This window comes from Leuresthes tenuis, unplaced genomic scaffold (assembly GCF_036924035.1).
Source record: "Leuresthes tenuis unplaced genomic scaffold, fLeuTen1.0.hap1 SCAF_20, whole genome shotgun sequence".
Classification (NCBI taxonomy): Eukaryota; Metazoa; Chordata; class Actinopteri; order Atheriniformes; family Atherinopsidae; genus Leuresthes; species Leuresthes tenuis.
The window spans coordinates 21,097,080-21,120,837 of NW_027325374.1; the positions used below are offsets into that span (position 1 = coordinate 21,097,080).

Sequence of the window (23,758 nt, forward strand, 5' to 3'; positions counted from 1 at the left end):
AAGGAACTGAATCTAACAACTTTTTCACACTTTAAGATTGATCCATTTTAATTGTCATGAGTTATTAACAGCTCATGAGGAGCATCAACAGAGTCCCTCCTCTTATGCCATTTTGTGCAGTCTTACTTAATTCCCCGACTGATCAAAAGATTGTGGCAAGGCAAACATTCCTGGTTTATGTATTTCAGTGTCCAGCCACCCAGCTGGATGCTGGAGGCACCCAGCAGCTCTGTCATATCCGCAACCAGGCGGCTCTTTTGATTCTAAAATGGAAAGTCTGGCTGCAATGGTTCTCTTTCGTCTGTCATCTTAATCTTCAAAGTCATTCCGAGGAACTGAACCTCCTTAGTTGCTGCTTCTGGACTATCTGAATGACCCACACCTTCTGGTCCGGTCACGCTCATAAATATTCATTCACACGCCCACCTTCTCTGGAGGTGGCCCACCATAATGTGGACCTCCATGAGACAGAAGACAAAGCAAACATTGGATGTGTTGTTTCTCATAATCCTGTCCCATATATTCCCCTCTAGAATACTAAACACAGTACACACACTTTTTGTTTGTTGCCACAAATTCCTGTCAAACAGCTGCATGTTGGCTCAGTGCCAACACTTTGTGGTTTGATTCTTACAGATGATAGAGCAAACACACATGAAGAACTGCATCCCAGACACATTAGAATTCTATAGAACTTGGTGAATAAATTTTAAGTAACTGAGTCTAACACCCGAGCCATAACCTTTACATGTTACTTCTTTATTTGAGTCTTTTAACCCTCAAATATAACCTCAGGCCTGTTCCAAGACACAAGTTTGCTAAGACTCTAGGAAATTATTTCAGAAATAAATCCGTTTGCCCCCCCAAAATCTAGAACACACACTTATGTTTAAAGACTAATCAACCGGGTCTGAGAGCAAGCATCTACCGTGAATTAAGGGTAGTGTCGCCATCTTGTGGACAACAGTGGCAATTACATATTTCTGAAGTAGACACGACCGACTGTCGCCATAAAACCAACTTGATCAACACTATTTCAAATAAAAAGCTACATAGAAAATAAAATAAAAGTGAAATAAACACAGGCTAGCAATGAATTCCACTGTAATGATATTTCAGATCAAATCATCTACCCACTATGATGGCAAACTTCCTTTGTTGTCAGCATGTGATAAACCTTTACTAAAAAGTAAAGCTAATCATTTAAGTCATCTTGTTTAAAGCGACAGTGGGCAGCCTTAAATGTTCCAACTGATCATCTCTTTAGGATTTGTCACAATACTCCACCTTGAAAACTGGATTTGAACGGCAATCTTTAGGTCAAACTCTGACTAGACCAGGGGATTTTTAAGTAAAGGAACATTTTCAGTGATTTGATACTCTTTGTCTGTGACTATTTCTGTTTATTTTGATTGGGATACATTGCACTTTGCACAGTTGCTTTGACATGGGCACTTTCATCTTCCCCTCGTTTGGTTCTGCACAGATGCTGGATTATAGCTTTTGCCACTCGAGCTGAATAAGTTCATAGAACAACGTAGAGTAGGTTGGTTACTTGTAATGGTCTGTTATCGGTCTTATATATGTTACACTACATATCAAGTTAAACATACCCAAAACAGAGTAAACAGCTGTAAATGTTTAACTTTTCTTTCAGATCGAGTTGAGGAAGAAATTATGCAATCACTCAGGAAAAAATGATTGAGTCATGATCTCTGTTAGTACTTTCTTACATTATTTTTAATTGATAAGTAATTGAAATCCACTGTTTGTTGGTTGTGTCACTGAGTTGATATGTCTTTCCCGAAGAAAAGCTTGAACTGTCTGCTTTGTGGAAAGATGCGTCATTATTGTGAAAGATAGCACAAAGCCACCCTTTTTTCTGTGTCAGTTGTATGCATTTAATGGTCAAGTTGTAACCACACACACACACACACACACACACACGTCTGCAGTCTGAGTTCAAATGTCTCTTGATTTGAGACACCCAACTTGTTTAGAAGTCAATCTTTGACCAGTAAGCAATTTACACAGTTGAAATGCATGAAATTTAAACCTTCAATGTCCATGTTTTGAGCAGGTGACATGTTGTCTCACATACATGATGCATGCATGTGATATGCATATACACGGGTATTTTCCATGTTACATACTATCCTGCTTTGGAATCTTATCCTGGTTTAAATCATTTTCAGTATATGACATGGAGCATACATACACATCCAATCATTTCCCTGAATACTATCAAAGTTTCCACGGGTCTTTAACTTTTTCTCGCTTCTGACAATAGGCCAGTTTGAACACAGTGACCTTTTATCACTCTAACTGTGTTAGGTGTCATGGCCCCAGTGTGGTAACAAGTTTCCCCGAAAACTCAAACAAAAGCCTGACAGAGAACAATAGCTGTCATTCAGGATTTAGACAGACAGAGGGATGTCCTGGTCCTCGGTCAGCTGCAGGTTGGCATGTCTTCTAAGCAACGGCCTGATTAATGCAAACACAGCGTTACTATGGAGGCCGAGACACAATCAGTTCGTACACTGACCGGGGCTGACCCGGGACAGCATAACGTCCTTTAGACATGGAGGAGTCACCTGCTGCTGAGGACAAAAGACTGGATTTCATAGCGGAGTACGTGCTGAGAACTCATAGACTGAAACAGGATAAATGGCAGAAATGCGTGTCCAGTGAGGACAACAGGCAGGTGCTGCAAGAGTTCCTGGACAAGGCAGAGCGGAGGACTCTGGTGGCGTCTGTGACCGCAGGCGGACTGCTGGAGCTCGCCGCCTCCTTCTCTTTCAGCTCCAGAAACAAAGCAGTGTACTTCATGAAAAAATGCGAAACAACACTGAGTCCAGAATCCATGAAAGAGAACTTGGTCTACGGGGACTTGTCACACGCTCCGCTGGACCAGTTTTCTGCTCTAGTTGAGGAGGTAAGCAGCAGAGCAGAGTACGTTAATTATTGTTCGACGCAGGGGGGCGGCTCGACGTCACCAGACGAAATTTCCTCATCCATAGCGAGGCAGTAACTTAGCTGACTCGTTGTCCAGAGTCCTAGTTTCAAAAGTGCATTTATTCACTTCAAGACATTGTACCTCTAAATCACAGCATTAAATAATCAGCTGAACGTAGTCCATTAAGAACAGGTGAGAATTAACCCATTAACTCACTCCAAAAAGGGGGACTTCAAGGCTGCTTGAAAAGGTGAGATGCGCAGTATGCAGAAAAAAAACAAGGGTGGACTTAAAATAATATAGCTGAACATTTACTCTAAATGAACAGATAAAATAAATGCTGACGAGTGGAAAATTAATATGAAAATAACGACTAAATTGTAGGGAAAAACTGAAAGGACTAAAATGAGTGTAAGCCATATCTAAATGGCTAATTGAACAAAAGTAAAGTTTCCCGTTTTTCTTTACAGTTTACTGAATTCTATGTAGCCTATGTGTGTTTAAATCTTTAAAACTCAATGGTTCAAAATGTCAGCTACTGTAAGCCAAGTGTTGAAACAGTTTGCTAATATTTCAAATGGCTAAATAATTAGTAATGAGTAGTTTAATGTCTGAAAAATCACTAGAGCTAAAAGTTGAGTCAAGGTTGAAATGGTCAGCATCTGCTGCTATTGGCAGCTTTATTATCAATCAATCAATTTCCTTTATTGTCATTGTACACAGGATAGGACGAGATTGCATTACAGCAATAAAAACAATGAAGACAGTAAAACATTGTGACTGGAAGACATACGTGTTCATATATATAAATAAAAACCTAATTTTTGAGATATGTGTAAATTGTATATTGCACAGAGGGGCTGTATAGTGCAGTACATTACATTTGTCACCAGTGTCTGTTTAATATTTGGATGGCTTTTGGGAAGAAGCTGTTCAACAGTCTGTTTGTCCTTGTTTTCTCTGTCCTGTAATCGCCTCCCTGAGAGCAGGTCAAACAGATGACGGCCTGGATGGTGAGAGTATTTTACAATGTTCCTGGCTCTGGACAGGTATCTTGAGTCTGCTATGTCCTCGAGGGCTTCATTCTCTGAGCAGCCCGTATGACCCTGTGCTGGGCCTTCTTGTCGGCCACTGAACAGGCAGCGTACCGGTATCAGTCCATATGTCAGCATACTTTCAATCACAGTGTGATAAAAAGCAGCCGCGATCTTGCTGCTGAGCTCATTGGTTCGAAGCACACGGAGGAAGTTTTTTTTTAATACAGCAGAGATGTGTTGTGTCCAGGTGAGTGTGTCAGATATGTGAATGCCAAGGAGTGTGAAACTGCTGACTACTTCCTGTTACACCCCCAGCTCTCTAGGGGAAAAGAGGAGGTAACATAAAAGAAAAGAAAAGCAAAGATTCATAAAAGTAATCAGGATTTAATAGACAAAATTAAACCAACTCTTAAGGTACCCAGATCAGACCTAGAAACCAAAATTAAGAAGGGTCTAACAACAGAAAACTCGACAATTCAAACAAAGGTCTCTCTCTTATTCAAGTAAGACACACATCTCCAAGTGCCTTCAAACAATTATCCCAAAAGAGCAGCGCACCAGGGGCCAGCTACCAATAGAGTCTTTTCCAGCTGCCCCACTGAATATCAGGAGCAATCAGCTTTAAATAATCCTGGTTGGCTCCAGGATTGGTGCATCTGAAAAGGAGCTGGAGCTGGAGGGGACTGGACCAATCCCGGGCAGGCAACGGCACAGCCTCTGATGTATAGGGAATGAACCACAGCCGCTGAAACCACTGAAAAACCGCTGGTTTTGGGTCGTAACACTTGCACACATTTTATATTTATGTAGAGTGGGAGATGTTGGTCAGTTCTCTTATTACATACACAACTTACCTGTGATAATTATATGGAAAAATAGAGTGTGTGGTTAGCTTGTTGCTAAATACCCTGCTCTCCAGTCAAGAGCGAAGTGTAGTTTTCCACAATGTGCTGTAATATAATATAGGGTGGAGAACGTAATAATTCCATAGAAAATATAGAATATAGTTAGTACATGTAATTTTTACTGCACTATATGTATTTTACAGCCATACTCATTTACCATACCATGCATGTAATTAGCTAAACTAGCTTTAAACCTAGAGAGTGTTAGCTTGAATTTTTTTTTTCCTATAGAACTGTTTACACAAGAGGTGTGAATAGATAAGCTTATCTCCATTGTAGCCAGCTTCAACATTTAGCTATTTAATACATTTAACTTGCATTTTAGGTACTTCAGTCGTTTGCTTAAAAGGCCGTTTATTCGTTTACTTAAGCAAAAGATCAGAAGATTAAGTTTACCATTTCAAACATTAAAGGTTTACTCCAAAGGAAACTCTTATTTCCTGTCACTCCTCCAGGTTGTAGCGCCACTGCTCTCCAACAGTAATAACCATGCTCAGTGGCCTCAGGTTGTGTCTCAGGACATCAGGCGCCATGTTCACTCCCTCCAGACCAGTGTGTTTGTGGTGTCAGGCCATGTCCAAGGCAAAACCCTGCTGCCTCTCCCCGCAGGCTCCGAGAGAGTGGAGCAAGCTGCCCTGGAGACGGACAAAAAGTAAGCAGGCAGCTGTAACACAAAGCATCATGTCAAGGCATAATTTTTCCTACTTGCACATTGGTTTACTTGTGAAACATCACAGGGGGAGACTATTGGATAAGAACATTATCCACTCCCTGGAGTCGGCAGTGATTGAGTGGAGCCATCAGATCCACGCCATCCTCAAGAAAGACTCCTCTGAGGCTCTGCTGGAAGGCAAAAAGCCCACACCCCACACTGAGCTGCTCTTCTGGAAGAACAGGTCAGCATCTCCGTTCATACAGACAAAGCAGCCACTGGCAGCTTCTGAGAGTCACAGCCTCAGTGTGTCTCATAACTGTGAGAAAAATAAAGTTGAGCTCTTTAAGTTTTTGCTGGCGCTTGTAATTATTCACATTTCAGAACACCTGTGCTATCAAGTGAAAAATGCAATTTGTGGCTCAGTGCTCCTTTTTTATTTCTGCTTCAATCTGCTTTCGTGGCAGAATTATCACTAAGTTAAAGCCAATCGCACCATGCACACTCGCTCAAAGTTTTCACTGCACAAAGGTCGGTAGAATCATATTTACACACATAGAAATCATGAAGCTTTTACTGGATTGTCAAAAGTGAAATAAAATAAATCTCTGTGAACAGCTGACCAGTATATTTTTGATTCGATGGCCTGCCATACCTTACGGACACTTCTCGGTGATGAGACAGATACAGGATCATGTGATGCAAACGCTCTTTTTTTACAATCTGGAGAACAGATTTGAAAAATGTCAAATGGGAAACTACAACAATTTCCACAGTAGATAAAACAGTGCGTGCATCTTTACACACTGATTACTCAGCATAATACCAAGCTTTGAGAGGATATTAAGTCTTGCTTTACTGATGTCAAAGTGTACTTTTCAAAGCAATCACAAGGGTTGGATCTCCACATTTCCAGCCTTAAGGGCACGAAAAACCTCAGCTGCGATGATGGGCTCATTCATCTCCAAGTTTCATAGAGAACACAGTTTCGGGAGAAAGGCTTTGGAATCATTGCCTTTGAGAGCAGTAGCACTGACGGCTGATACTTAAAACTCCTCTGGCTACAACAGAGTCCCATTTGAAAAAATAAATGAAATGCCAAGTCAGTGCATTTTCCCTATCAACTGTTAATGTGTCATAAGCTTGATTCACTCCCTCTGTCAAACGTGCTGTGGGTCCTTCTGAAAGTAATTTCATAATTCAATCTTCAGAGAAGCACAGTTTTGTCCCATCAGCTTCTCCCTCTTGTCCAAATATTTTCTTTTCTGGCTCATAAAAGACCAACACGATGACAGCTAAGCGCTGAACTGGAGGCTTTAACCTGGAATCAAGGGGTGACATCAGCGGGGCAGCTTCTTCCATTATTTATTCACAGATTATGGGTAAATGCTGGGCTAATATTTAGCTAATACATGACCCAGGAAAGCTATTTTCATTGCATGATTTATAGCGTACTTCATTGTTCAGCCTGCTTGTTTCGTGTTAATGTTAGTTTAGACACTTGCTATGGTTTATGTCTCGCAGTGCAGAGCCTAAAACAAACCAAAGCTGTTATTGAACTTGATCAAATGCTTTGGTGTGATTTTAATTAAAGTGCTTACTTAAGTGGGATATTATGCATCATTGAATTAGATGTGATTAACAGCTGAAACTTGTGCTCTGATAGATGGGTTGTTGGTGAGCATTCACCCCAGATGGAAGTGTTTCACGGCTGACTTACAGGAAATGATTAGCACCCCGGCTTAACAAGTTCTGCGCCAGCCATTTCCTTTAAAACTGCAGAAAGCATTTTAGATTTCCCTTTCCCTCCAAAAATACCCTCACATTACAAAATACTGTATTGCATTTCAAACATAAATGACTAAGTCATGGTGGTAGGTAGAGCTATATCAGAGTTATCCCTTTTTATTTTAAATCACAATAATACTACAAATTTAAGTAAAAAAAGTAAAAGCAAAATATAAAGAAAATGTTTGATATCGTATGTTATTTGTGGCAGTTGAAGTGATAAACTTTTCTCACATCGCTCGTGTCCTCTAGTGTTTGGACATTTTAAACCCTTGAGCTGTAAGAGCTTTGGGAAGATTCCACTCAAACACTTGATAATAGACTTACACATAGGTGGAGCAATTTAATCCTGAATTTTTCGATAGACGTGGCAAAAACCTTTATGTGTTCTATTTTTTGTCCCCCCTTAAAGATATGCAGATTTGGAGTGCGTCCACTCCCAGTTGAACTCTTCAAAAGTGAATAAAATGGCGCTGCTGTTGGAGGCTGTGGAGAGCAGCTACTCCCCAGCTTTTATGAACATGCAACGGGACGTCCTTGCAGGTAAGGAAATCCCCAAGTTGGAGCTTGTGTCTTTTCTTCATGAGTTAGAGCTCCTTGTGAGTAAAGCCAGAAATGATTTGATGATAAATCTCCATCTGACAGCTTTGGAGGAGGCAAAGGACATTTGCATCTGCCTGAGGCCTTTACAGCGTCTATTTGAGGACATGGAGAACGTGAAGTTTCCCGATGTCAAAGGTCAAATCAAACCTTTGATGCACACAGTGTGCTTAGTGTGGGCCAACTCCAGACACTACAACACCCCAGCACGCCTCATCGTTCTCCTGCAGGAGACCTGTAACCTCCTCATACAGCAGGTCAGCTGCAGTTTGCTTTCTCTGTCTCTATTCCTTTGTGTGTGTGTGTTTTATCATCTTTGTTGCTGAGCAGTCAGAGTGCAACACTTCTGAGTTGCACTTACCAGAGATCAGCTGTCACCGCACAGAGGGTGGGTGGTACTGTTATGTTTCTTCTTGGATTTTTTTGAAGTTTTTCTGACTGTGGGTGGAACTCTTTTTTTTTTTTCCTTTCTCTGTCTGTTCAGTCATTGAGGCTTTTCACTGTTCATGCCGTCAACTTTCTCATTGTTCAGTTCCTTTTTGTCGTGTGTGTTTGAAGCAAAATGTCTGTCAAAAATAAGTACTGTACCAGAAACACCACCAGGGCCAGAGGAAGCCGCTCGGCAGACCTGGGGCATATTTGATCTCCTGGCTTTTATTGACAGCCCTCACGAAATGATCAGTCATTCTCGTTTGGCTGGTCTGTATCCTATGGTTAAGAACCGCTGTGCTCGTTGGCGTTTTAGATTAGAGACCAACCAGTGTTATGATGAGGAAGACCACTCTGTGTGATGTGTCAGTTTGGAATATTTGCATTAATTGTCCTTGCAGCAATATTCTTCTAAGCTTGAAATATCTACCAAAGTAATAAATGTATAAGGTGAAAAATGTATAAGCTGTGCTCTCTGAATGCCACAGTCTCTGAGACACTGTCGAGTCCTCCAGTAACAGGTAAGGTACATTAACAGGTAGGCAAACAGGATGGAGCTGGTTGACACATGACATTAACTTAGAGGAACTACTTGCTCACGATGGCTGTGTCTGTAATCTTGGATAGAGAAAGTTTTTTTTTTGATATTTCTTTTTTTGGGGATTTTTAGCTTTTTTCTTTTTCTTCTTGGATTGCATAAAAAAGCAAAGCAGAGACATCTCCTCATCACACATTTGCAGCAACACATTGTTTCTTACAGGATCAAGTAATTTCTATTGAATTACATTCTTACATTCATATTAGACAATGAGTTTTTCTCAAACAAGTGTTTATTGTGAATGTGGACCTGTTGGAGGCCACAAATCAATTTCCTCCAATGCATCCTACTATCCAACTATCAGCTCTCTGAAGATCACAACACAATTGAAATGTCTTTAATTCTAGAATTGAACTCTTCAGGTATAGTCCTCCAGGCTTTTTGTAGTAAAACCCAAAGCTCTTCTTTGGATGTTGACTGCCTTTTCTACCATTCTTTGTCAAGATGATCCCACACTGCTTCAGTAATGTTGAGATCTGGGGATGATTTATCACACCATAAGACCTTTTCCTACTGATTTTCTGTTCAGTTTTTGTGTCATTTGTCATACGTCAGTATTTTCTCCCTGATGCCCTTCCTTAAGAATGGCTTCTTCCATGGAGACCACTTCTGATGAGGCCTCAGTGAACAGTAGATGGATCAGCTGAAGGTCCAGATGCATCTCTTGGGTCCTGTGTCTTTGCTTCAGTTTATTTCTCATGACATCACTTCCAGATACGGTTCCAGATATACAATATTTCCAGCTAATAGCTTTTTGTAAATCACCTTGATGTGCAAAATATTATTTTATTCCTGTCAAACTGTGTCTTTAGCATTTTTCATAGATACTAAAGAAATGGGAACAGATGAGAATTATGTGTTTGTGACAGCCTCATAGTAACAAAGTGCTTGAAGATAAAATTAATAATTGGTTCTTTGCTAAGTTATCCGTTATGTGTGGACACAACACTGGTTCATCCCTTGAGTTAGGTGTTTCCATAAGGTAGTGATAAAAAGCTTAAAAACAACAACAAAAAACCTCATTCTGCTGAAAACGGTCAGCTACAACGACTGAAAATGAGTGAAAAAGCAGCTAATGTCCAAAGACAAACTTTGAAAGACCTTCAGAAATCCGGAGCAACTACTGCTCAAGAGCACCTTAAAAGATTACAAGAAAGTCTGGCTCCTGGGAAGCTAGATATAAAGAAATTGTGAAAAAGCTTTTTGCATAGAAATGGTGAAGAAATGCATTGATTCAAACAAGTTATTTTAGTCTGTGTGAGATTAAAGTAGCACCAGATCATTTATAAATTAGCAGCATAGATTGGTACCAATCTTGTTAAATCAACACAGTCCACAGGTAGTTCTGCCCAGAACATTGACGTCATTGATTGGAGATTAGTAGTGAAACCTAAACCTAACTTGATGTCATTACAGAAAGGATTTATTTTAAGTTTGGATAAGCTAAACATATTTTTCTACCTTCCAACAACCAGGCCCGGGTGTATCTAGTTCCAGAGGAGGTCCTGAGAGGAGAGGTATCTGAGAGTCTCCTGAGGGTGCAGACGTGCCTGGAGATCCTCCAGCTCTTCAGGAGCACCTACGAGGACCGTAGGGCCAATCTGAGACGGTACCAGAAGAATGGGAGCTTGGTCAGACCATGGGACTTTTCCCCACTCTTGGTTTTCTCTGGATTTGATCGATTTGTTTACAGAGTCAAAACCATTAAGGTGAGCGTTTTACTTTCCTGAAATCACAGGATGCCAGGATCCAGACAGCTACTGCAACTTGCCTTATAAGTCGGTTCTTTCTTTGCCAGGATACTGAAATTGACCTTGGTTGCCTTCTGTCTCACTATAGGACATCCTGTTAACAACTTTGGACCTGTTGAAGCTTGAGAAGCTGGAGATCGGAGGCATCCAAGGCCGAGCCCTCAGCCAGCAGGTCCAAGCTCTTCACCAAGAGTTCTTGGACACTTACAAATTCTTCATAGAGAAGCCCTATGACTGTTTGGACATCTGCAACCTTGTGAGTATTATTAGAATCATTCTGTATATGAGTTTTGTTCACTTGCCTGCTGGAAAAAATAGAGTGTCATTTTCTTGAGTAACTTTAAGGTCATCTCATTTTCAAAAAGGTTTTACGAAATACGAGGCTGTAAGCCCATAGCAGTTTTTTCTTTATCCCTGAACACCTCTCAGGCTGGCAAACCCCAGAGCTGCCTGGTCACTTCTTTTGTGGAGCAAATTGTTTTTCAAGATTAACCAAGATGTTTCTAAGTTACAGCTGGAAAAGCAATTTACTTCACTTGTAAGAAACAGTCAGTGTTATTGGCTGAGCTGCTTTGAGTCAGTGAGATGTGAAAAGGAATATGCTGCGCTGACTGTGTGTCAGCTCACAAAACTGTGTGGTGTTTTTGGCTGTCGGCCTTGCTGACGTATCTGCCCTGCAGGAGTTTGAAGAAGATGTGAGGGAGTTCAAACTGAAGGTGGATGACACAGACCGGCGGCTGGGAGCTATATTCTTTCAGACTTTTGATGATGCCTCAGGACTGGAGCACACCTTCAAGGTCTGGGAACATAATCGCTCCTTCTCACATGGATAAAAAAATAAAAATAGACACACACATTCGCATGAAGATATTAAGCCCTTTGACCTCTCTGATGTTGGCAGATTCTAGATATGTTTGGCAGCCTGCTGGAGCGTCCGTTAGTTGCTGTAGACGCATTGGGTAGATACCCTTTGCTTTTATCCATGTTTGACAGAGACCTAGACTGCTGCAAACTTCTCTACAACAAACACATGCAGGCTGTCAAGGAGCTGGGTGAGTATGAGAACAATGCCTGTGTTCATTACATTAATGGAGCATAAGTCATTGCTCGATAGCAATAAAAATAAAGATGTTTCTTTTTTTTTCTTTGGACTAGCCCTTTATGTTTGAATGAGGGGGAGGGGAGCTTTGCTGTACCACTTTCTGCGTGCTTTCCTGTCAAATAATACTTTGGAAAATACTTAAGGAAATAACTTTAAGCTCAGTGAACAGTGAGATCCATTAAAATGCCTGAAGGACATTGAAAGTTGTTAGCAGGATTAAACTGTGAACAGTCTCGATTTTATAACTTAGTAATTAAAAAGAGTAAGATTTACAAATCTGCTGACTTTAACCACCCCCCCCCCCCCCCCCCCCACACACACACACACACACACAGTCCACATATCCACAGTCCACCTACATGTGCTTTCATATTTTAGATTTCTTCACAGGATTAGACTTATACATGCTTTATCACTCCATTATCATACAGAAAGTTGTTAATCCAGAAGTAACTTTCTTCTGATGAATGGTCTGATTAGACGGACCACTTGAAAAGGATGTACACATAGGTCATGAAAACTGTTCGGAAAACGTGGATATATGATGTTATAACTGTAGCTAGACTCAACAACCGGGGCGTCCTCTCAGAGGAGTCTTATACTTAAGTAAGTAGAAAAGAGTGCTGGGAGCGCACAAGACTCCATGCAAATGACCGTGTACCTGCTGGTTTGTTGTGACCTGGCAGATTTTTCTATTTTTCTGTTTTAATTTTTGCTTTTAGTTTGTGCGGCAAATGAAACATCACAAAAAATCTGCAACCACTAATTGTAAATGTCTTGCACTCAGTTTCTACTGAAGGTGAGACGAGGCGGTGAACAGGACACTCATCTAAAAGCCTTCAAATTAGAATGAGTTACAGTGACAACAAACACCAGATGAAGTATATTTACTGGAATATTATCGGGAATATGTGCATAGCTTTGGCAAGACAACCCAAAAATACACCAGAACTAATTCTGATTCTTCAGATAGAACAGCATTAGTTGAATAAAGGATAGGAAAGTTGTCATTGTTTCATAAAGCAAGTTGGGATATTTGCCAAAATTGGGATGTTCAGATAGTAAGGAGGTATAATAGTAGGATGCCCAAACTGTGTTACATGTTACTATAATCCCATTTTAAATTCTTGAAATTAAGGTTGATAGTCTATAACTTTTGAACAAGCTAAACTTGTTATGTAGGCTTGGTGTTTTCATATTTTATGTAATTTGCCCAGTGGTGACCAAAGTTGACATAGTACTTTATCTGTGTAATTTTAAGTAATGATGCATGTGTTTGACTTCTTCAGGCTCAGCCCCAGTGAATAAGAATATGCCAGCAGTAGCCGGAGGACTGAGATGGGCCCAGGAGCTACAGCAGCGCATCCAAGTCCCCTTCTCCAAATTCAGGCAACTCTCACACCCGTGAGTCTTGCTTTTAGAAAAGCAGATTAAATTTTTAAGTTGATGTGGACAAGTTTTTCCACTGATCTGTGAGGAATGTTGAACATAAACTTTACACAGATTGTAAACTTTCTTCTTCTTTGGAGATGCCTGGAGTCTGCAGATGGAGTCAGGGTCATCCAGAAGTATGAGGAGATGATGCAACTGCTGGATAGGTGTGTATATGGGATGTTATCTTACCTCTAGTATTACGCTATATGTCATCATGTATGCGTTACCTGATAAAAGGACAGAAGAAGTGTAAACTTCCTGGGACTACATTGGGAGGAAATGGGAACATCACCATATTAAACTGTAAATTGAACAAACCCAACAATGAGTCAGATATTAGCTCTATGAATTAGATCTTTTTTTCCCCGTGTTATTTTGTACCAGTGCCTTTTTTTTTTTTAACTGAACATTTGTGATTTTGTTAGTTTAGTGCATGACATTCATGAAGCAGCCCCTTGCGGAATGGTATGTAGACATGCAGCTCTGGCCATGATTTATGTTCTCATTACTGTGGCACTGCTCTGTAGATTATTTCACAGGACTACTATAATCCCATATGCCCTGTCGCTGCTCACTGATGCCAAGTGAAAAATGGCCTTGTAGACCATATGCAACATAAAAACCTTGCAAGATAAAGCATCCCATAGGGAACGAAATACTGTTTGTATGGAATCAAACTGAGCCACATGAGTCAAAAGAGGGCAGTTTATATGTCTATACTTTATATCCCAGCATCGCTCTTTGTAAACATGTTTAGTCTCTTTTTAGGTTGTTGCTGTTATAGGGTAATTAGATAGGCATTTGAACCAAAACTATTACAGGGAAACTGTGGTTCTGAATGTTTTTGGTTTTTTTTCAATTTTTGTTGCCCCCGGAGAGGCAGCTTAGCTCAAAAGTTGTCAAAACAGAAGTTGAATTACATCTCCTTTTAAAATGTTTTAACAAAATCAAAATGAATTTGGCAGATACATTGCCAAATGAGTCTGTAATACATTATAGATAGTGGCCGCAGGTGTGACCAGTAAGAAAATAAATCAATACATAAAAAAACAGCAGTGTGGACTTAAAGGGCTTGTATAACTGTTGGTCATCCTTTATAACTTTTGGACATGCCTTACTGGGACGCACAGGGCAATAGCCTCATCATTTATCTGTTTATGTTACTGTGCTCGTATTATAGTGGTTGTGGTCCAAGCTAAAAAGGAAAGAGAAAAAAAACATGTTATAAAGATGATATGGCTAACATGTTAACAGAAAGTTGTCTGGTTGCAATGGTGGCTGATAGAGCTACTGCAGCAGATGGAGTCGTGTGTTTAGGTATTTGGTGCATCCATATTTGATATTAGTTCTTTGCTCCATTTTTATTTCACCAGTCATCAGTCTCCTTGATGGCTAAATGCTTTGCTATAAAATTGCAGATGCAGTTTATAAAATTTACATTTTGGCTTATCACTAGAATGCAGTACTGGGGCTCCGCAGGGTACTGTTTTGGCTCCTTTTCTTTTCACCCTGTACACATCGGACATCAGGTACAACTCGGATTCCTGCCACATACAGAAGTATTCTGATGATACAGCTGTTGTGGTATGTATGCGCGGTGGACAGGAGAAAGAGTACAGGGACCTTGTGGAGTCCTTCAATGGCTGGACCAAAAAGAACAGTTTGCTCCTGAACACTACCAAGACCAAAGAGTGGGTGGTGGACTTCAGGATATCTAAAACTCCATACCAGTCAGTCTGCATTGATGGAGGGGAGATAGAGACCTGCAAATACCTGGGGGTGGTCCGGGATAATAAATTGGAGTGGTCTGCTAATATAGAAGCAGTGTACAGGAGGGGCCAGAGCTGTCTCTTCCTCCTGAGGTGGCTCAGATCCTTCAATGTCAGCATGATGTGCATGTTTTATCACACTGTCATTAAGAGTGCACTGTTCTATGCCGTTGTCTGCTGGGGAAGTTGCACTACAAACAAAAACTGTAGGCGCCTGGACAAACTGGTGAAAAAGGCCAGTAGTACACTCTACATTAATGCTTTGCAGATGGACAAATGTAAAAAACAAAGATTGAACTGCTACAGTCTCATAAATGTATCATGCATAAAACTGTGATGTGATTCACACCACCATTTGCACACAAGCGGACACTCTTGTACAGTTCCAGACATATGCCCACTCTTTATGCTTTACAGGCTTAATATCAGTGCTCCGCTTTAACGTCTCCCTAACCACTGGAATGCGATGATGAACTGCACCAGTTCTTTGCCCCCAATTTACTCCCATCAGAAATTAAAGCCCTTGTTACGCAGTCATAATCATCTCAGTTGCCTCCGATGAATGCCACTATTATTATACATATTCGAGTCAGGAACAGGACGGGCATCCTCACTCATTACCCCTACAGACAAAATGCAGCATGATTTATGGCTGTGACCAAGGCATTTGATTGCCTCTGCGTCTGCGGTGCCACTATCAGGAAATGAAGCTCACAGCAGAAATCCAATAAGGAGCACACAGTGCGCACTGAAGTTCTCATCATAATTGTGGCTATTTACAGATTGATATAGCTGTGCAGAGCCCTGACATCTTGTCTGTTTGCTACCTCTTGCAGATGAATCAGCGTTTATCCTCATATTACCCCCCCCACGCCCGCATCCAACACTCCTTCACTCTGCTCCCTATGCCCTTATTGTTTGCTTGATATGGACAAGTGAATCACGCCTCTCATTCTGTTTACAACCTCAGAGGTTTGGGAAAATGGCTCAATCATACGCCTTTTAGCTGCTTGTTTTGTTGCTTATGTTAATTTCCTTGATGCCAGCAGTTTTCACGCTTGTGGCTCTGCGAAATAAAAAAAAACAGCCCCTGTTAATGGGAATATGAAACAGTGTTGATGGTAAAAGTGAAATTGTTTTTCTGTGATAATAACTTTTGCTTGATTGTGATCGCAGATTATATTCTTTGTGTTTGGTATTCTAGATACTCCACCAGCCTGTATAAGACATGGACAGAGACCGTGGGAGAGAGCTCTCAGTACAACCTCAGTTTGCCATTAATCAGCAGAGACCCGGGCACTCAGCTAATCTCAGTCAACTTCAGCTTGCAGGTTTTTACATTAAGCCTGCATGCTATGGGAAAAAAGTGATGAATAATCTGAATATGTCACTGCTTGTAGTCCTTTTCTTTAGAATAATAGAGAACAGAGTGGTAGGGATTTGTTACCGTGGTATCAGCCTAATCCTTTTGTTGCTAATGCCTTCAGCAAATAGTTAAGGTGTGTGGTGTGTGTGTGTGTGTCTGTGTGTGTGTGTGTTTTAGATTAAGTGGGTTTATGAAGATGTTGCCAAGAATATCTGTAGCTTGTAGTGATGAAAACTTGAGCTGATCTTTCAAATTACTTACAATGTCTGTTAGAACTAATAATGTACCTTTCAACTTCTCTCCAGCTAACGTCAGTACTCAGAGAAGTAAAGTATTTGGAGGGTAGGCACATTGAGGCCATACCAGAAACTGCTGTGCAGATCTACTCCATCAGGGAGCAGCTGTGGCAGCATGTGGCCAACCTCGAACTCACTGCTGTCCGATACAATAAGGTTGGTTAAGATTCAGCGAAAAGTTTTTAAACTGCTGTTTGGTCTGCGATGCAAAGTGGTCAGCAGATGGAGCTCTGGTGTCAAATCTGACACTTACATTGATTGACTTACCTTAAATTCTCCGTCACTTATTGTTTGTTCTGTCAAGTGTGAAAAAAACTTTTAGAATTGTGTTTTGAAAACACAAAATTGTCTGTTGTAGAAAGCCGGTTTTCTACTCTGGGTCTCGACACCTCCCCAGACCTCCCCTGTCATAGAGCAGGAAACAGCTGTCTGACACATCCTCAGTCATACAATAATTATCAAATCACATATCAGAATGGATTAATTAGCTAAAGATTAAGTCTTTAGAGACATTGCTATCCTTATACACACAACGCAACAATCATTTTTCATGTTGTTAGTCATTGCAGTGAACCTTTTTTAAATTTGAATAAAAAAGCTGATGCTGATCTTTAGTATTCAGGACAGCCAATGGCTGATATATGATGCAGATTTTTTTAACAATCCCAATTGCAAAAATTGGGAATGCTATGTAAAATGTAAACGCAGAATGCAATGATTTGCAAATCCCATAAACCAATATTATATTCACAGTAAATTGTATAAAACATGTAAAATTTCGAAAGTGAGACATTTTTTTAATGAAAATCTTATATGCGAGAGTAGCTCATTTTAATTCAAAAGGCAGCAGCATCTAAAAAGAGTTGGGATTTGAGCAGCTAAAGTTTGGAAAAGTAAAAAAAAAATAGGTGAAGGAACATGTTGCAACTAATTTTTATATTGGAAGTCAATTTGCAAGGTAGGAAGCGGTAGTATTCATTCCATGTAAGGCTGATAGCGTCATGTTTGCAAGTATTAGTGCCCATGTGTTCACTCTGAGCAACATGACTAAGTACAAAAAGAGCACCTCATGGAGAAGTAAAGATGGACAAAGGTTCAGCAATCTGCAAAACTACATCTAGATATTGTGAAGCAATTTTAGACTAATGCTCCTCAATGTGAAATTGAATATTCTATCATCTAAAGTACATAATACCACTTGTAGACATGCATGGCAGCAACAAAGTACAAATGCAACACATTAGAAAGTCAAAGGAAAATGACTGCCTGCCTGCTCGTTCCAGTCAGCCTGTTCTTCACTGAGTGAGGTGACTTTCTCCATCCTGCAGCATCAGCAGCTCCTGTTGACCTGCAGCAATTTCAATGTGACTGAATATTTTTTCTGTTATAGTTCACTATTTAATGAGACTCCATTTAACGATCAAATGATCAATCCTCCAGTTTTCCAAGACCTCTCATTGCTAGAAAACCAACCAACAATACTTTGAGCTGAAAGTTACCATCAACACATGTTGATCAGTAACATTGGTAGCAAATAAATAATAATAATAATAATTGACACAAGGGCCAGTATGGCATACTGAGCTCTTTATGTTTTCCATAGCAACAATACTGCAGTGCACTGCCTGTTTACCATTATAGTGCAGTCAGGCCTCAGCTAATTCCTAAAAAAGCTAAATCAGCCAGATTTTTTGGCCTACTGATTAATCGGTCCACCACTACCTAAACTTTAAAGATCTGTTAACCCTAACCCATTTGTTAAAGTTTATCTTTCTGATGTTGTTTCATAAAAGTAAAAATAGCAATGTGAGCCAAATGCGTTCTGCTGAAATAACCTATTGAATAACTGTTGTCATTCTGTTGTTAAGTAAAAGACCTACATTGTGCTGAAGAAGGTGAAAATTCTGTGTATTTATTCACTGACAGTTGAATAATAGAATCTGTGCATAAGATATACCTGTCGACCTCAGACACCATCACATTCTATGTGAGCACAGGGTGAAATTGCAGTTTCTATGATGTAACATAGAACAATATGTGAGTAATCACGGCTGTAATTAACTTTGCCACACAGACAATAGCTCCCACTATGCTGAGCAACATGTATCGTATCTTCCTCATTAGGGTGAGTTTATATTTTGAAAATACAGCAGTTTACTGTGTCGGGTAGCAGAAATGATAAGTCCAATTAAGTCATGGCAACATGGAACGCTGCTGAAATAGTGACATAGTTAAAGACAGCTTCTTGATTTGGCGCTTTAGGCCTCTGAGTGGTTTTTCACTGGTGCAGATATTAAAGTGATATTTCTCGCAACACTTAGTGGGTGATGAAAATCTCATCAGAAATGTCTTTGCTTCGTACTTACTGGCTGCAGGTGATGCACTGTGCACTCGATGTGGAGCGTCCTCTGGTTCAGGGCCAGCTGAGGGACATCGACGCTCAGCTCAGAAAGGCAGAAGACAGTCTGAACTGGAAAAGCCAAGGTCTGCCCTTAACTGATAAGTAACTGATACACATTCAAATGCCTCATTTTTAATGGTCAGATTACCTACATTATAGGATAAGCTTTGTTTTTTTCATGTACTGCAGCTTTGCTCTCTCCTGTTGTAGTTTACATCGGGTATATATGAGATATACAATGTCTTTTCTCCACCACAGCACGAAGTAGGTATATGATATAGTAATGAGACATTTTTTCTTGTAGTGCTCTTAACATTTGAAAATGTCCCCTTTAATTAAAATCAACAGCGTTTTTAAACCTGTTGTCCTGCTGGATAATTCACAGATGTGAATTAAACATTTTTATTAGGAGAATTATTGGACTGCGTTTGAATTATTTGATAAATGATGTGAAACGGTCTAATATGGCAAGCTTAAGATTTGCTTGGTAAGGACTGCTGCCACGGCTGTGTTTGCAATCCAATCTCATGATAACTGCAAAATATGTTTACTGGTCCACGGAAAAAATATGTAGCAATTTACACAAAAGTTTGTAAAAGCAGTAAATACTTCGGTTTTCCATTCTCAGTTCTCTACTGCGATGCAGCTCCACCTCTTTCCACCTCTGTTGTGACTATGTTGATACTTTATTTAATGTAGCGATGTCGACAGATGGCACTTTGGACTATGACAAAAGTTGTGTGTGAGGGGAAGGAGAGGTTAGTGGGTGGTGTTAAACCTCTGATCTTTAACAGATCACTGGTTCAAATCCCCACCAGCACAATTACTTACTTTTCTATCTTACTCCCACCTCACTCTCAGCTAGGTTTAAATGTTCAAAAATACATGGTTAGGGTGATAAAACTATACATTTTCACAGTCTACATAGTGTCATACTCATTGGTCGAGATTCCTGTCTTGAGATGCGATGCTACATCACACAAACTGCCAACCAACACAGTGTGATCTCATCATTTTGAAGTGCAACTGGGTTATTTTGAATGTGGACAAATGTTCCTATTTTACAGTTACTGGTGAGACTGGGCTGCTATTTTTGTACTTTGATTCACTGTAACAGAGAGCAGCAGTCACAACATGCGGAACGTTTTTTAGATCTTTCTTTTATTTTTTTATTTGTGCTCATTAGTACATTTTTATGAAACTTTTACACTGTTGTCAAAACTTCCAACGAATTGCACTGACATTAGATACAATAAGCAGCCAAAGCTGGCCAATCACAGTCCTCGTTGTCATTCAGTATGTACATAGTAACTACTCCATGGAGTTGGCAAATATCAGCTGGAATGTAATTACAGCGCTGGAGCTGTGGTGTAACCATCACAACAATATTTCTTAAGAGGCAAAACATTTATAGACTTTACACAGTAATCAATTTATTAGAGTTAGAACTGAAAATCAGTAGTTGGAATAACTGCAGCGCAAGTGTTGTGTGCATTCCTGATGTAGGTGGTAACGAATAAAATAGTCTTTGACTATTTCTCTTCTTGTAAATATCAAACAGATTTAACCAAGAGTTGGAACAAACTAGATCTTAGAAGTAGCTGATCATAACAATGGATAACAAAAAGGGAAAATTGCGTGTTAAGCTATTACCTGAGCTATGCATCGAAAGTGGGGGTGGATGTTGCTATGACAACTCACATGCTGAACTTACTTAAACTCACTTGTGGTTAAATTGACCGAACTATTTCTTGGTCCACCCTCTACCTGTACTTTGTTGTCATAATGATGTGGCCATGTTGGTTACCACGACAATGCAGGAGTTTTCTTCAAGGGTTCATATGTCAGTTACTAAGCAGTCTAGTAGATTCTGAGTCAATCTCTGTGTCATCTTTTCTTCTTTTCTTCCTACAGATAGAGAACTGCTGAAAGTTTGCATGTTTGTTCCATCAGATTCCTTTGACTTCACCTGCCTTTGCAGAATATTTATTCCATAGCCAAATACTGTACAAGTTACTTTGTATTTTTGATGTGTAAAGAAGAAACATTTGTGTTCAGAGGAGCAAATCTAACGTATGCGTTTGTGTGTGTGTGTGTGTGTAATGTGGACAAAGAGGCTTAGCTTTTTGAAAAACATGTGAAATAAGAATAGAAGAGGTGTTCAGTCATCGATAAGATTTGACTGACACCCAGCTTCTCTGTGTGTTGTTGGTTTCTTTGACTCCACGATTCCCAGAGGAACAGAACAGAAATGAGAAGACTGTTTATGGTACATCTCACAGTCCCTCTGCAGAGCTTACAGTAGCCACACACTTGTCGGCTGTATGTTGGGCTTCGTGTTTGTTATGTGAGCGCATTGTGTAGGTTTATTCAGGTGTATCCATTTTTATATTGGAAGTCAATTTGCAAGGTAGGAAGCGGTAGTATTCATTCCATGTAAGGCTGATCGCGTCATGTTTGCAAGTATTAGTGCCCATGTGTTCACTCTGAGGAAATGATTGCATTTTATCAAACGAGTCAAAGAACAGACTGCTCATGAAATGATTGGTCTTATTAAAACTACAACTCTAAACGGGAGGAGAACAAACAGTATATATTTTTAGTTAACAGTGTCTCAGTTTGTGTATTCCCTAACACAAACGATAGAGCACACCAAGTTCGGTAAAGTACAACATCAGTTCATAGAACTCTGTTTGAACTCTCCTGGCTGAGCAAGCTCCCTGAGTTCCAAACCGACTGTCTGTTATAGACAAAAGATTTTGAGGATTTAGACGTGAAAATCCAACAAGGTCTGAGGACACGTACAAGCCTTTTCCACAGCCAGGATACAATGAAAGACACTGCCTATTCATACCTGTGAAAGTTATGTGGCCCTCTGTGGCCTTCAGCATTTCGGGGGTTTGGAGCATTCAGCTTAAAATTCTGATCAGGCCGCTGCCTTGCTGTTCATTCTTTCTCTGTATGATGAACCCACTTCAGTAGATCTAAACTGTGACGGGTCTACAGAGTGTGATTAGGATGTTTTGGTGACTGCAAAAAAATTTTCTTGATTAAATTTTATATACAGCACTCCTCTAAAGTGCCACTTTTTATGTAAACCTTGACTTTCAGTATCTTTTTCAAAGCTGAGGCTGAAGAAATCCCATTTCAACCTACCTGCTGCAACACTACCTGCTACACCGACCAAGAAAATATTAAACAGAAATACCTGAGGACTCTAAGGCAGTTTATGCTTTTGATGCAGAGTCATCAGTCGTCAAACATACCTGTATTGGGTTTATAACTTAATGCAAGAGCACAGGGTTTTTGGTTGAGTGCACAGCGCAAAAGATATAATTGATAATATGTCTGTACATCCTTTACCTTTTAAACTACAGTTCTTCTCCTTAGTGCACCACTGTTGAAGGTACTTGTCTGGTAGGTTGTCCCGAGTACTTTGAAGAACTACCAAGGAATTCCCAATATTGAGGTTGAGATATGGGGTGAGCTGTAAATAAGTTTCTTGGCTAAAACTTCAGGTAGAGACTCAAAGACAGAAATAAGCATGTGCTCTCTTTGATAAACTTTAATCATCATGAAATTGTTTTTACGTTTTGCTCAAACTAGATTTTCATTCCCATTTTTAGCCATGAAAGGATGCGAACAGTCACCGAATGAACCATTTTGCATGTGAAAACATTTTTTGCACCGTAACTAAACAGGCTTGATAATGAAAGCCTGAAAAAGGAATGCAGACAATGTTCTCCTTTCCACTGTTACTTTCACAGAGGAAAAAAGCTAATTTAAAAAAATAAATAAATCTCAAGAAGATACGAAGAAAGACACAGTCAAGAATGTTCAACTGGAAGCAGCTTTTCATAGTTCTCTTCTCAGACAATCCATGTTCTTTGGCTTCAGACACCTCCTACAAATAAGGGATGATGTGTTCTTATTGTACCTTTAGCCACTGAAATGGTTGAATATGGTGTCAGACATTAGCTTTTCTATCTCTTTTCTATACTAACATTCTCCAACTCAAACTGATACAAATTTCTGAATGTTTTCTTGCAACGTTTGAGCTCTCAACCCCACATTCCTTTTAGGTGTTTGGCAGTATATCCAAGACTTACGTGACTCTGTGTGCGACCTGGAGAGTCGACTCCAGAGGACCAAAGACAATGTGGAAGAGATCCAGAGCTGCATGAGGTCTTGGGCCAACCCCATGTTTGACAGGAAGGAGGGAAAAAAAGACGCACTGCTCAGCCTGGAGGACAGGATGGAGAGGGTTGATAAGTTTAACAGTCTGATACGTGCCTCCGGGGAAAAGATCCACTTCCTTCTCAGGGTACTTTCCATGTGAATGTGTGACATATTGAACTGAATTTCTCCTTTCACTCGCGTTTGATTATGTTGACAGGTTATTTAAAGTCAGCATTTAGGTTTAGCTTTGAAATCTGTTTTTTTGCTGTAAATTTTCAAATGAGGTAGATGTGATGATTCAGTTTGAGCTTTTTTTTTTTTTTCAGAGCAATCAGGAGCTGTTCAGAGCTGAGCCGTCCTCTGAGGAGTGGAAGGCTTATGTGGAGTATATCGATGATATGATTGTCGACGGTTTCTTCAACAGTGTCGAGTGCTCTCTCAAGTTCTTCTTGGACAACACTGGTAGGATTATGAAGATTGAACAACACAACACAA

At 40.1% G+C, this 23,758-nt stretch overlaps 1 protein-coding gene across 1 annotated transcript in view; it reads left to right on the forward strand.

Annotated features, from left to right (window-relative positions):
* The first annotated feature begins 2,430 nt into the window (after positions 1–2,430).
* Positions 2,431–23,758, forward strand: part of dnah9 (dynein, axonemal, heavy chain 9) — a 137,145-nt gene continuing 115,817 nt past the window's right edge. Inside the window, exons 1-16 of the mRNA XM_072373573.1 lie at positions 2,431–2,935; positions 5,354–5,550; positions 5,636–5,794; positions 7,751–7,881; positions 7,984–8,195; positions 10,441–10,674; positions 10,805–10,972; positions 11,397–11,513; positions 11,618–11,768; positions 13,108–13,222; positions 13,348–13,416; positions 16,226–16,352; positions 16,693–16,839; positions 19,059–19,167; positions 23,167–23,408; positions 23,590–23,725. Of these exons, the coding sequence (XP_072229674.1) occupies positions 2,582–2,935; positions 5,354–5,550; positions 5,636–5,794; positions 7,751–7,881; positions 7,984–8,195; positions 10,441–10,674; positions 10,805–10,972; positions 11,397–11,513; positions 11,618–11,768; positions 13,108–13,222; positions 13,348–13,416; positions 16,226–16,352; positions 16,693–16,839; positions 19,059–19,167; positions 23,167–23,408; positions 23,590–23,725 (2,668 nt within the window). The 5' untranslated portion in view covers positions 2,431–2,581. The remainder of the gene's footprint in view (positions 2,936–5,353; positions 5,551–5,635; positions 5,795–7,750; positions 7,882–7,983; positions 8,196–10,440; positions 10,675–10,804; positions 10,973–11,396; positions 11,514–11,617; positions 11,769–13,107; positions 13,223–13,347; positions 13,417–16,225; positions 16,353–16,692; positions 16,840–19,058; positions 19,168–23,166; positions 23,409–23,589; positions 23,726–23,758) is intronic.